The sequence below is a fragment of the Stomoxys calcitrans genome, chromosome 1, assembly GCF_963082655.1.
Source record: "Stomoxys calcitrans chromosome 1, idStoCalc2.1, whole genome shotgun sequence".
Lineage (NCBI taxonomy): Eukaryota > Metazoa > Arthropoda > Insecta > Diptera > Muscidae > Stomoxys > Stomoxys calcitrans.
In genome coordinates, this window is record NC_081552.1 from 157,370,362 (window position 1) to 157,383,794 (window position 13,433).

At 42.3% G+C, this 13,433-nt stretch overlaps 1 protein-coding gene across 2 annotated transcripts; it reads left to right on the top strand.

Moving 5' to 3' along the window:
- Positions 1-4,277: 4,277 nt before the first annotated feature.
- LOC131997303 (uncharacterized) lies at positions 4,278-12,876 on the top strand. Of its 2 annotated transcripts, none has more exons than XM_059368405.1 (3): positions 4,278-4,563; positions 4,693-4,807; positions 11,684-12,876. In XM_059368405.1, exons 2-3 carry the CDS (start codon positions 4,791-4,793, stop codon positions 12,495-12,497), a joined length of 831 nt encoding a protein of 276 aa, XP_059224388.1. In that variant the 5' UTR covers positions 4,278-4,563; positions 4,693-4,790; the 3' UTR covers positions 12,498-12,876. The 2 variants fall into 2 exon arrangements, with proteins under 2 accessions (XP_059224388.1, XP_059224169.1); XM_059368186.1 differs by having other exon boundaries at positions 4,706-4,807.
- Positions 12,877-13,433: the final 557 nt, after the last annotated feature.

Below are 13,433 nucleotides of genomic sequence, written 5' to 3' on the forward strand. Positions count from 1 at the left end.
GACTACCGCAATATACATAGAGTTTGATCAAAATCGGTTCAGATTTATATATAGCTCCCATATATATGTTCGTCCGATTTGCAGTAACATTGCAATAAAATGGTTTTTTGTAAACCGATTTTCTCAAAATTTGGCAGGAGCGATTTTCTCTTGACTCTCAATATTACTGGTAAATTTAATGAAAATCGGTTAAGATTTAGATATAGCTGCCATATATATAAATCGCCCCATTTTAAGTTCTAGAGTCACAGCCAGCGCATTTATTGACCAATCTTGCCAAAATTTTGCAAAACGCTTTCCTCGACGACTGCCACAATATCTCAGAAGTTTGCTCGAACATATACATGTTCGTCAGATTTTGGCTAATTTGCCATAATGTTTTCATTTGTCAACCGTAGTTTTTACAGTTTGAACATATTTGCTCAGCGAGGTCCAACAAAATCGGTTTAGAATTGGGGATAGGTCTTACATTGCACTTATAGTGTAGGTGTAGGGTGTTATACAGTCGGCACCGTCCGACTTTTGCCCATTCTTACTGGTTGTCACTAGATTCATTCGCAACTCCAATGAAAACAGCTGTTTTCTCTTTTTAAAATCAGATGTTTTCAATGGACTGGCGAACGAATCGAGTGACGAACAAGTAAAAGCGTGCTAAGTTCGGCCGGGCCGAATCTTATATACCCTCCACCATGGATCGCATTTTTCAAGTTCTTTTCCCGGCATCTCTTCTTAGGCAAAACAGGATATAAGAAAAGATTTGCTCTGCTATTAGAGCGATATCAAGATAAGGTCCGGTTTGGACCACAATTAAATGTTGGAGACCTGTGTAAAATGTCAGCCAATTCGAATAAGAATTGCGCCCTTTGGGGGCTCAAGAAGTAAAATAGAGAGAGATCGATTTATATGGGAGCTGTATCGGGCTATAGACCGATTCAGACCATAATAAACACGTATGTTGATGGTCAGAGAGAATCCGTCGTACAAAATTTCAGGCAAATCGGATAATAATTGCGACCTCTACAGGCTCAAGAAGTCAAGAACCCAGATTGGATATCATAACAAAACACGTCGTGCCAAAATTCATTCAAATCGGATAAGAATTGCGCCCTCTAGAGGCTCAAGAAGTCAAGACCCAAGATCGGTTTATATGACAGCTATATCAGGTTGTAGACCGATTTGAACCATTCTTGGCACAGTTGGTCCGATTTGGACCACATTCGCCACGGACATTGAGTGGTCTAATAAGTACAAGTCATTGATCAATTTTATAGAACAAACTATTGGTTTTTTGGGTAGCTACATCCAAATATAGACCGATCTGAACCATATACGACACGGATGTCGAAAAGTCACTGTGTCAAATTTCAGCCCAAGTCTTTAAATCGAGGGATCGGTCTATATGGCAGCCATATCCAAATCTGTACCAATCTGTCAAATTGAAGAGGCCCTAACACAACACTTACTTTACTTTAATTGCCCATGACAGAATATATCTTCCACTAGCCGAACGTAGAATAGCGTTCCAAGCGCCTCGATCTTCTGCGCTCGTTCTAAAATCTCTGACACCAAGTTTCGAGGTGTCTCCCACAACTTGATCTTTCCATCGGGCTTTTGGTCTTCCCGGTTTGCGTGTACCTCCGTGTTTGTCTTCAAAAGACTTCTTTGCTGGAGCTTCTTCATCCATTCTGACAACATGACCTAGCCAACGCAGCCGTTGTATTTTGATGCGTGTAACTATGCTATCGTCGTCATACAGCTCATACAGCTCGTGGTTCATACGTCGCCTATATTCTCCGTTAACGCAAACTGGTACATATATTTTACGAAGATTCTTTCTCTAAAATACTCCAAGCACTGCCTCATCTGCTTTCACAAGTACCCATGCTTCAGAACCATATAACACCACGGGTAGTATCAGTGTCTTGTAAAGTGTAGTCTTCGTCTGTCGAGAGATGGCCTTTTTTCTAAACTGCTTACTTAGTCCAAAGTAGCATCTGTTTGCCAGTATTATTCTTCGCTTTATCTCAAAACTGGTGTCATTCGTTTCGGTTACGGCGGTGCCGAGGTAGATAAAGTTACTGACTATCTCAAAGTTGTGATTCCCAACTTTCTCCATGTTCTTTATCTGCTCGGTTGTACAAGGCTTTTTGGGAGTGAAGACCATCCATTTCGTCTTATCTCCATTTACTGCCAGACCCATTTTCACTGACTCTCTTTCGATTCTTTCAAAGGCTGCAGTTACTACTTCCGGTGACCGACCTATGATATCGATATCGTCGGCATAGGCAAGTAGCATGTGCTCTCTTGTGATTAGTGTGCCATATCTATTCACTTCTGCATCTCGTATAATCTTCTCCAGCAGGATATTAAAGAGATCACACGATAGCCTGTCTCCTTGTCTGAAACCTCGTTTGGTATTAAATGGTTCGGAGAGATTCTTTCCTATTCTTACTGAGGAACGCGTATCAGCAAGTGTCATCCTGCAGAGTTTTATTAATTTTGATGGGATACCAAACTCAGACATGGCTTGAAATACCTTTGAACGTAAAGGAGTATCGAAGGCGGCTTTGTAGCCAATAAAGAGGTGGTAGGTGTTGATTTGTCCTTCTCGGGTCTTTTCCAGGATTTGGCGCAGTGTGAATATCTGGTCTAGGGTGGATTAACCAGGTCTAAAGCCGCATTGATAGGGCCCAATTATCTTATTGACTTTAGGTTTTAATCTTTCACACAGTACGCTCGAGAGTATCTTGTATGCGATGGGGAGGAGACTTATTCCTCTGTAGTTGGCACATTCCGTCTTGTCTCCTTTCTTGTGTACGGGACATAGTATGCTGAGGTTCCAATCATCGGGTATGCGTTCTTCTAGCCTGATTGCGCATATAAGCTGATGCATACGCCTTATCAGCGTGTCGCCTCCGGTCTTAAATAGTTCAGCGGGTAACCCGTCGGCTCCTGCTGCCTTGTTGTTCTTTAGTCGCGTTACTGCTACTTGGACCTCATTCTGACTAGGAGGTAAACATTCTATACCATCATCAGGGATTGGTTCTGCGGTATCCTTTTCGCCGCCAACATCGGACACTAGCAGTTGGGTAAAATGTTCTGTACATCTCAATTCGCTCGCACTCACGTCTTTCCATTTCCTTATTCTTTCTGCGGAATAGACGTTTCTTCTATTCTTTTCTCCCGATACCTCTCCTTCATCTGGCGCGTTGCTACTGATTGCAGGGTTGCTCTATATGCCGCATTCTTGGCTTCAGTAGCATCTCGACACTCTTGGTCGTACCAAGGGTTTTTTGGAGGAGGCTTTCGGTACCCAAGTACGGATTTCGAGGCTTTTCCATGGAGTGGGCAATAGTTTGCCACTGCGCCATTATATCATCGGAACAAGGAGTGCTTTCACCAAGCAGTTGGGTCAGTCGAGTGGAGTATGCCGCTGCCATTTGTTGTGTCTGCAGCTTTCCAATGTCCAGCTTCCGTGCAGTGTCAGATCGTACTTTCCTCGCCATGTTCAAACGGGTGCGAACCTTTGCTGCAACAAGGTAATGATCCGAATCTATATTCGCTCCACGGATCGATCGTACATCTAACACGCTGGATGAATGCATTCCATCTACCACAACGTGATCAATTTGGTTTCTCGTGTTTTGATCGGGTGACAGCCATGTGGCTTTGTGGATATTTTTATGTTGAAATCTGGTGCTACTAACTACCATGTTTTTTGCCGCGGCGAAATCTATCAGCCTCAACCCATTACTGGACGTTATCTCGTGGAGGCTAAACTTTCCGACTGTTGGACCAAAAATTTCTTCCTTCCCTATTTTCTCATTAAAATCTCCCAGAACGATTTTAATATCATGGGCGGGGCAGCGGTCATATTCTCTCTCTAGGCGCTCGTAGAAAATATCCTTGGTCTGCTCGTCTTTGTCTTCCGTCGGGGCATGGGCACAAATAAGACTGATGTTGAAGAATTTGGCTTTTATGCGGATTGTGGCTAGCCTCTCATCCACCGGAGTAAAGCTGGAGGCTAGGCTAGGTGTTTCAGTCTTCGACTAACCACAAATCCGCAGCCAAATTCATGCCTCGTGTTATGGCAGCTATAGTATAGTTCGTCACCGTTTGGTGTTGTAGTGACGCCATTCCCAGTCCATCGCACTTCCTGTAAGGCGGTTATGTCTGCCTTGTACTTCTCTTATACATCCGCCAGCGCGTATACTGCACCTTCTCTATAAAGAGTGCGGACATTCCAGGTGCAGATCCGCAAATCATGGTCTGTTGAACTGTGTTCAACAAAGTAGGTTAAGTTTAATAATAAGTTAATAATGAATTACTCTTATAATGAATGTGGATTTTTAAATTGAATTTAACGGTTAAAATATTTGCTAGTTTGCATCAATGGAAACCCTTGGCACAATCAACCTCACCAAAGGCTAGAGCTTTCGCTCAAATTGCCCAATAGTTTCCATCTTGAAATAATATTCCAATTCACCTTGCGCTGAATTAGCCCTTTTGCTATGTATGAAATACTTTGTCTCTTCACTTAAAAAGAAACCAGCTTACTCTACGGTAAGAACGAAGCTCTTTACGGAGACCAAAAAATAAACTTTGAATTGCATAAACCTAACTCTGGCTTTTTCTATTTTTTTTGTTCTATTTGCATGGGTTTACAATTGTGAGTTTCACACTAAAATACAGTCCACTATTGCAGAAAACCTCACAATTGTACATGGTCCTTTTCGAGCCTTTTACGAGGAAATTGACAGCTAATAAATAGAAGTTACTTATATTTGGAGATGAGCCAAAAACACAGGTACGTTAAGTTTGGATGAAAAAGAATAGTACGGTTTGGCAAACTCGGCAAAATATAAGTGTTATGGTAACCCCTTGAACGCTCATTTAATTGTTTTTTACGAAACGAGAAAATTAAAAAAAAATCTGGATTACATATCCATGTGCATTTCTACGAATGTTACATCATAGCTTTGCTAAGGAAAGAGATACGAACCTAAAGAGCGTAATCAGCGTAATTTAGAATTTGGCGCATCATATCTGAATGTTTAGCAACATTTTTTTTAAATGCCCTCGTGCGGAAGCTCTTACATTTTCTCTTGGTAATTAGTGCATGTCCGTCTGGTTTGCTCTTTAAGAGGTTTGACTGATTGCTTGATGTAGGAGTCACTGTTGGCAAGAGATCTTACTGTCGTCTCTTATTTTCATCGACACTGTTACTCTGGTTCAGATAACGTAACCGGTTTTTTGTTGTGACTGAGTTTAAATTGTTATTCCATCTATGCATAGTTATTTTGTTTTTGCGCTTTATCTATTACTTCCTCCTTCTATTCTTTCGCAGTTGAGCGAAGACCTTTGGGGGCGTTTATGAAGTAAATGTCAGTTGACAGCTTGGTTTGACGGTTATGGTCTCCACTGCACCCATCGTTTCACGTGTGAATGACAAGTATGCCAAAATTGATTTGTGGAGTTTTAATTTATTAATTAAGTGGAATGAGACAAAATTTTAAGACTATATGTCGCAACAGCTTAGAGAGGGAGAATTAATTTGAAAGTGAATGATAGTGAAGACTACACTAATGAGTGTAACTAGTGGCGATTGAATGAACAAGTGCATATACATAGGAGAGCGAGAGGATTGATGCATACAGTTTGGCAGCTTGCTTTGCCCATCGAATTCATGAGGAGGAAGTGTCAACAATTTTCTGTCCACGAAAATTAGGTATACCAAGCCAGCGAAAGAGATTTGGCTCCGTACCATAAGGTGGGTCAGAACTTTGAAGTACTAAATATTTTGCAAGAATTATGAATTTTAACTGTAAATAAATATTTGGATCTGGAATTATAAATGAACAAGTTATTTTATACGTAATTTTATCAAAGTTATATGTTGGTTTTCCATCTTATGCGAATTTATGAACCAGAGTATATCTAGAAGATTGGTATTAAATAGAGGAAGAGGATTGATGTTTCCTTGACCTTTGAGAGACGAAAGTGGAAGAGATTTTCTTGACTTAGAAGGAAGGCCTGATGAATTTCTTAAATACCTAGTGTCTCGAGATGAGTGCATTGAATTATACGTGAAATATTGGTTTCTTATGTGGCATTACCATAGAAGATTGGATTTGAAAACACATTCGGAGCGTGCTACCCGGTAGAAGAAACAGCGACAGCTATGTTCAATGTTAGATATGCGAACAGTGGAATGCTTAAATAGATTGTTCTATTTTACTAATAAACCTATTCTAGGTTTAAATTAAATACCTATATTTGGTTTGAGGCCAAATGATAGAAATGCATTTCTATGCGAATTCGTACGCCTATTAGTCTGTCGAGAAGAAACTGCTTTCAGGAACGTAGATTGGAAGCTAATTTTGATCTCATCCTTGTAATTGATCTCATCGTAGGGATTGAAAATCTCTCAACGACCCCACTCGCCAAGAATGTCTCCTGAGAGCCTTGGTCAATAAAAGCACGTACCGTAAACCGGTGGCCCAAGTGGTCGATATCCACTAATGCAGTAGGAAGTACAGTACGATGCCCCGACTGAGACAAATTAACCTGCACGTCATTATCGAGACCCGAATGAGACATTATCTCGGCCGGAGGTCCGTCCTGATTAGAATCAAGATGAAATGACTGGGATTGAACCTGAGAACTCATAGAACGGGTTTGATACCGTCGAGAATTTTGAGTCGATTCAGCATGCAAAAAGGTGTGGTGTGTCGCCTGACAAACCTGACATCGGCTACTACTACGACAGCTGTTCACACTGTGTCCATGTGTCAAGCAATTAAAACACACCTGGTTCTGCTCAGCATATTTCCTCCGCTCGGAAACTGTCATAGCCTGGAATTGAGGACACTTTCTGAGTCTATGCTCCTCACCACAGATTCTACATTGGCGATATGTACCGTCAGAACTGACATGATGATTTTGGGACCGTTGCACCCCCGCGTTCGAGTTCGACCCAGGTCTGCGAATATCGGATATAGACTCCAATAAGTCCAGTCTCTTCGATATAAATTCATTCAATCGGTTCCATGAAGGCATCTCCTTATGGTCATCAATGGAATTTTCCCATGCCGTCAGTGTCTCCTCCGGCAGCTTCGAAGACACCCAATATACCAAAATAGGATCCCATGCCAAAACAGAAATGTTATATGTCCTCAAAATCGAAATCGAGTTATTCATAGTGTATTGCAAATTCCGCAAGGATTTCTCCATTCGGAAGTATTGGCCCAAGGCCGTCCTACGGGAACTACCCAAGTGAACATCCCTTGGAAATCCAGGTTTAAATGGCAACCGAACCACATACCGTCCATCATCACGACGTATTGTCGTTTCTCGAAAATACTTCTCGCACCATAGTTCCGAATCAGATTTCTGAATTTTTTCAGGAATCTCTTCCGTCTCCCAGAACTTTCTCACCGCCTCGTCCAAAGACACATCTGAAGTCCACGTCGCAAATGAAGTCACAATTCTCTCCTCTGGAGGACCACTCACAAACCATCCGAATTCAGAGTCTTGTGCCATGAGTCCACCCGAGATATTCCGGCGAATACCTGGTTTCAATATCTGTGGCAGAATATCACTGCCAATCAGTAGGTCTATTTGGGCCGGCTTATAAAAATAAGGATCCGCTAACTCCAAAGATTCCAGATCACTCCAATCAGTGATCCTAGTATGTTCGGTTGGCATAAAATGATTCAGACTCCTAATCACAACAGCCGTGGCCGGTAATGAGAAGTCGGATCTACGAGACCTGAGATTTATCCGACATACTCGTGAAGAGTTCTCAAGGGGTGTACCGCCAAGGCCGGATATCCTTGTAATTGATCTCATCGTAGGGATTGAAAATCTCTCAACGACCCCACTCGCCAAGAATGTCTCCTGAGAGCCTTGGTCAATAAAAGCACGTACCGTAAACCGGTGGCCCAAGTGGTCGATATCCACTAATGCAGTATGTCGGATAAATCTCAGGTCTCGTAGATCCGACTTCTCATTACCGGCCACGGCTGTTGTGATTAGGAGTCTGAATCATTTTATGCCAACCGAACATACTAGGATCACTGATTGGAGTGATCTGGAATCTTTGGAGTTAGCGGATCCTTATTTTTATAAGCCGGCCCAAATAGACCTACTGATTGGCAGTGATATTCTGCCACAGATATTGAAACCAGGTATTCGCCGGAATATCTCGGGTGGACTCATGGCACAAGACTCTGAATTCGGATGGTTTGTGAGTGGTCCTCCAGAGGAGAGAATTGTGACTTCATTTGCGACGTGGACTTCAGATGTGTCTTTGGACGAGGCGGTGAGAAAGTTCTGGGAGACGGAAGAGATTCCTGAAAAAATTCAGAAATCTGATTCGGAACTATGGTGCGAGAAGTATTTTCGAGAAACGACAATACGTCGTGATGATGGACGGTATGTGGTTCGGTTGCCATTTAAACCTGGATTTCCAAGGGATGTTCACTTGGGTAGTTCCCGTAGGACGGCCTTGGGCCAATACTTCCGAATGGAGAAATCCTTGCGGAATTCATCCAATCTTGGTCACGAATATTCTGCCGTACTTAACGAGTATTTACAGCTCGATCACATGACCTTGACGGATTCTAGTGAGATTACCGATGGTGCGCGGTATTTTTCGTTCTACCTCCCACATCATGCCGTTATACGACAGGAAAGTAGATCTACAAAAATTCGAGTAGTCTTCAATGCTTCGAAGAAGACTACTAGTGGTTTTTCCTTGAATGATGTACTTTATACGGGTCCGGCACTACAAAATGATCTTATGAACGTCATTTTACGATGGCGGTTATTTAGATTTGTGTTTGGAGGAGATATCCAGAAAATGTATCGGCAAATACTTGTCGATGAAAGGGACCATCAATATCAGAGGATTTTATTCCGGGAGTCTGTTTCTGATACAGTTAAAGATTATGCTTTGAAGACGGTCACATTTGGAGTTAATTGCGCTCCATATTTGGCGATACGGACACTGCTGCAGCTAAGTGAGGACAACATTCAAAGTTATCCTGTGGCCGCAGCTATCCTTAAAGATCAGACATATGTTGATGACATACTGTCTGGTGGGCATAGTTTGGAGGAAGCAAGGACAGCGCTCTTCGAGCTGAAATATGTACTGGAGTCAGCGGGATTTCCGCTCAAAAAGATTATGGCAAATAATACGAAGTTGCTAGAAGGAATTCCAAAAGACGATCTTTTTGACGAAGATTTTTTGATGTTTGAAGATAGTAGTGAGACGAAAATTTTGGGAATACGATGGAACGCTATGACTGACGACTTTTTCTATAGCGTTTGCGCTATTGATCTGCCTCCGCGGAATATCACAAAGCGAACAATTCTGTCTTTGGTGGCGAAATTGTTTGACCCAGCTGGATGGTTATCACCAATCATTATTGTTGCCAAGATGCTATTACAACAGTTATGGATTGATGGTACCAGCTGGGACGAGGAAGTCAGGCCGCATTCGTTGGAGAGATGGGCATCATTCGTTCAGAATTTTTGTGATATCGCCGATTTCAGAATCCCTAGATGGGTACATTGCACTCAGAATGAGAATGTTGAACTACACGGTTTTTGCGATGCTTCTGAGAAGGCATATTGCGCCTGTGTTTACATAAAGACGTCGAATGGGGACAATGGAAACTCTTCATTCCTCTTGGTGGCCAAGAGCAAGGTGGCGCCTTTGAAGACAATTAGCCTACCGAGGCTTGAACTATGCGGTGCTGTTTTGTTGGCAAGGCTTATAAAGTCTATTGGCGAGAATTTAAAATTTAAAGACTGCCATATTTTTTTGTGGTCAGATTCGACCATTACGTTGTCGTGGTTAAGAAAACCCCCCTTCGAATGGAATACCTATGTCGCAAATAGGATTTCAAGGATCTTGGACAATGTTGGAAATGCTAGTTGGATGCATGTTCCAAGTGGTGACAACCCAGCGGATATTGGGTCTCGAGGATGTACGGCCGTGGAGTTGAGAAACAGACGACTCTGGTGGAACGGACCTGATTGGTTGCTGAAAGAACCAACGGAGTGGCCAGAACAGCCAACATTAGCTGAAGTTAATTGCGAAAGGAAAATTAAGGCATTTACCATACAGAGCGACCAAGAGGACATTTTGGAAAGGTTCTCTTCTTACAATAGGGCATTGCGCGTCTATTGTTACGTATTTCGGTTTGCACAGAGATGCCAGCGCAAACCATTGTTGGAAAACCGGAAGGACTACATCACCGCTGCTGAATTATTGTTTGTGAAGTACCGATTGGTAAAATTGGCACAGATTGCGTATTTCCCTTCTGAATATAGGGCCCTAGAGAATAACTTACCTATCAGTCAAAAAAGTAGGCTGCTGACACTAAATCCGTTTCGTGACGAAGAAGGACTTTTGAGAGTTAACGGCCGTTTATCTGATTCCAACTTAAGCTTCAATGAAAGGCATCCCATTATAATGCCGGAAAGGGCTAGACTTTGCAAACTCTTTATAGAATTTACCCATAGGGTTTTACTTCATGCGGAAAATAACCTGATGCTTCGAGCAATTCGACAAGAATTTTACGTTATACGGTTAAAAAATTCTGTCAAACAGTGCGTTAGAAATTGCAAGATTTGTACGATTTACAAACATAGGATTCATAATCAAATCATGGCCGCCTTACCCCCTGAGCGTTGCACGTTTTCTTTACCTTTTACCTATACGGGTATTGACTTTGCTGGGCCGTTTGATGTCAAAACATCTCGATTGAGAAATTCAAAGATACAGAAAGGATACGCCGCCATATTCGTTTGTTTTTCAACACGCGCTATTCATTTAGAATCATGTTCGGAACTGACATCAGAGGCCTTCCTTGCAACCTTTGACAGGTTTGTTGGACGGAGAGGACTACCTGCTAAAGTATTTTCGGACAACGGAACCAATTTCGTTGGGGCCAGCCGGGCGTTACAAAGAGAGTATCGCCAGTTTCTTCAGAAGTCCGAAGAACATATTGTGAATAAATTTGGCTTACATGGGTTCACTTGGAATTTTATTCCGCCCCACGCACCCCACATGGGGGGGTTGTGGGAAGCCGGAGTAAAGAGTATGAAATCTCATATGAGGAAGACTGCTGGAAATATCAAATTTACGTTTGAGGAATTTACGACCCTACTGGTACGCATTGAAAGTGTCCTTAACTCCCGGCCACTTTCTCCAATAAGCGAAGATCCCTCTGAGCTCATTCCGCTGACGCCTGGGCATTTATTAAAAGGAGCACCATTAGTTGCTGTTCCGGAATGTTATTCAGACAATTTGTCGCTCATCAACCGTTGGCAAAAATTAAAGATCTTACAGATCCATTTTGCTAAACGATGGAAAAACGAGTACATCTCGGATATGCAAAGGCGGTATAAGTGGAAAACAGCTCAGGCTAATTTGAAGAAGGACGATTTCGTCGTAGTGAAAGATGATCTTTTGCCGCCAACAGAATGGCGACTAGGAAGGGTTGAAAGAGTTTTTATGGGTTCTGATTCCAGGGTTCGAGTAGCAGAAATCCGGACTCAAAATGGACTCGTCACTCGACCATTAACCAAGCTTTGTATTTTGCCAGTTGCCTGATTTATAAAGCCGTATTGTCTCTTTTCTTTTCAAACTTAACCCTAATTTCCTCAACAGCCAAGCCAAATGTCGAGTATGTTCAAGTCAACATCATCTGAGATTGTGTCCTGATTTTAATCGAATGTCAGTAGCAGCACGATGGGAAGCTGTCAAAAGCCGTGGCTATTGTTTTAATTGCCTTTGCCTATCACATACTCGGGAATGGTGTCGCTCTCGTAATAAATGTGAAGTATGTAACAAAGCGCACCACACTAAGCTTCATACCGACAAAATACAACAACAGTCAGAGGAAAACCGAAGTAAAAATCTGTCCAACCCGGTCACACAATGTAAGAACTCCATGTCGAAAAAGGAACAGGGGACTAGAAAACCAGTCCAAGAAAGACTAGGCAAAAAATTACCTACCAATGTTTTTATGCCAACCGCTTTGGCCAAAATTATTACAACAGAGGGACCCCAAAAGGCAAGATTATTGATAAGCTCCGGTCAAGTACAAACACTCATTGCAAAGTCGCTTGTACATCGTTTAAGTCTTCCAACAACTATAGCCGACGATAAAGAGTTCTGTATTGTGTATCTTCTGTCATACCACGACCATACGACCAAATTGCAGGTGCGCGGTTTAGTTAAAAACCACCTATCAATTACTATGCCACCAACATCATCCGATAAAAAATTCCAAAGCATATATGGCCACATAATCGACTTAGCCGATCCTCACTTTTATAATCCCAAGGATGTCGAAATAATTATTGGTAGCGACTTGGTGGCCTCCGTTCTACGGGCTGGTCTTATACAGACTTCAAAGAATATGCCAGTATTACAAAGCACCATTTTCGGTTGGGTGTTTTCAGGAGCTTGTACTCTCTAATTTTGCACTGCGGCAAGAGGTGGCGCCATGTTGAACTGTGTTCAACAAAGTAGGTTAAGTTTAATAATAAGTTAATAATGAATTACTCTTATAATGAATGTGGATTTTTAAATTGAATTTAACGGTTAAAATATTTGCTAGTTTGCATCAATGGAAACCCTTGGCACAATCAACCTCACCAAAGGCTAGAGCTTTCGCTCAAATTGCCCAATAGTTTCCATCTTGAAATAATATTCCAATTCACCTTGCGCTGAATTAGCCCTTTTGCTATGTATGAAATACTTTGTCTCTTCACTTAAAAAGAAACCAGCTTACTCTACGGTAAGAACGAAGCTCTTTACGGAGACCAAAAAATAAACTTTGAATTGCATAAACCTAACTCTGGCTTTTTCTATTTTTTTTTGTTCTATTTGCATGGGTTTACAATTGTGAGTTTCACACTAAAATACAGTCCACTATTGCAGAAAACCTCACAATTGTACATGGTCCTTTTTTCGTTTGCGTGGGTCGTCAACGTTGGGGGGGTCCGTTTTTACTATTCCTTTGTTTTTCATAGTAGTTCTATGTTTTCCGGGGGCGGACTACTGGCCCAGCGCCCCAACCGCATGGGTTTGTGGGATTGCATGTATACCTCGTTGTGGCGAGCCGCTTGCTCCAAGATCCGACGCTCGCCGCCAGCCGCCCCTAACCTGGGAACAGACGCTGATGTTGGCCATTGGTTATTTGAAGGCGCCAATAACTCGCCTTGTCATCTCGAGTATCATTGGCACTCAGTATTTAGTTAAGAGCCAGTGCCACCTGACTCCTCACTGAGACTCTCCTCTCGAAAATCGCTGACTGCCCGCGGCCGCATTTGCAGCTACTCCGCATAAAAACGGAACTTTCCACCATCCGCAACCTGTGGACGCGCCCGGTAGCTTTCAGCTAAGCTTCCCG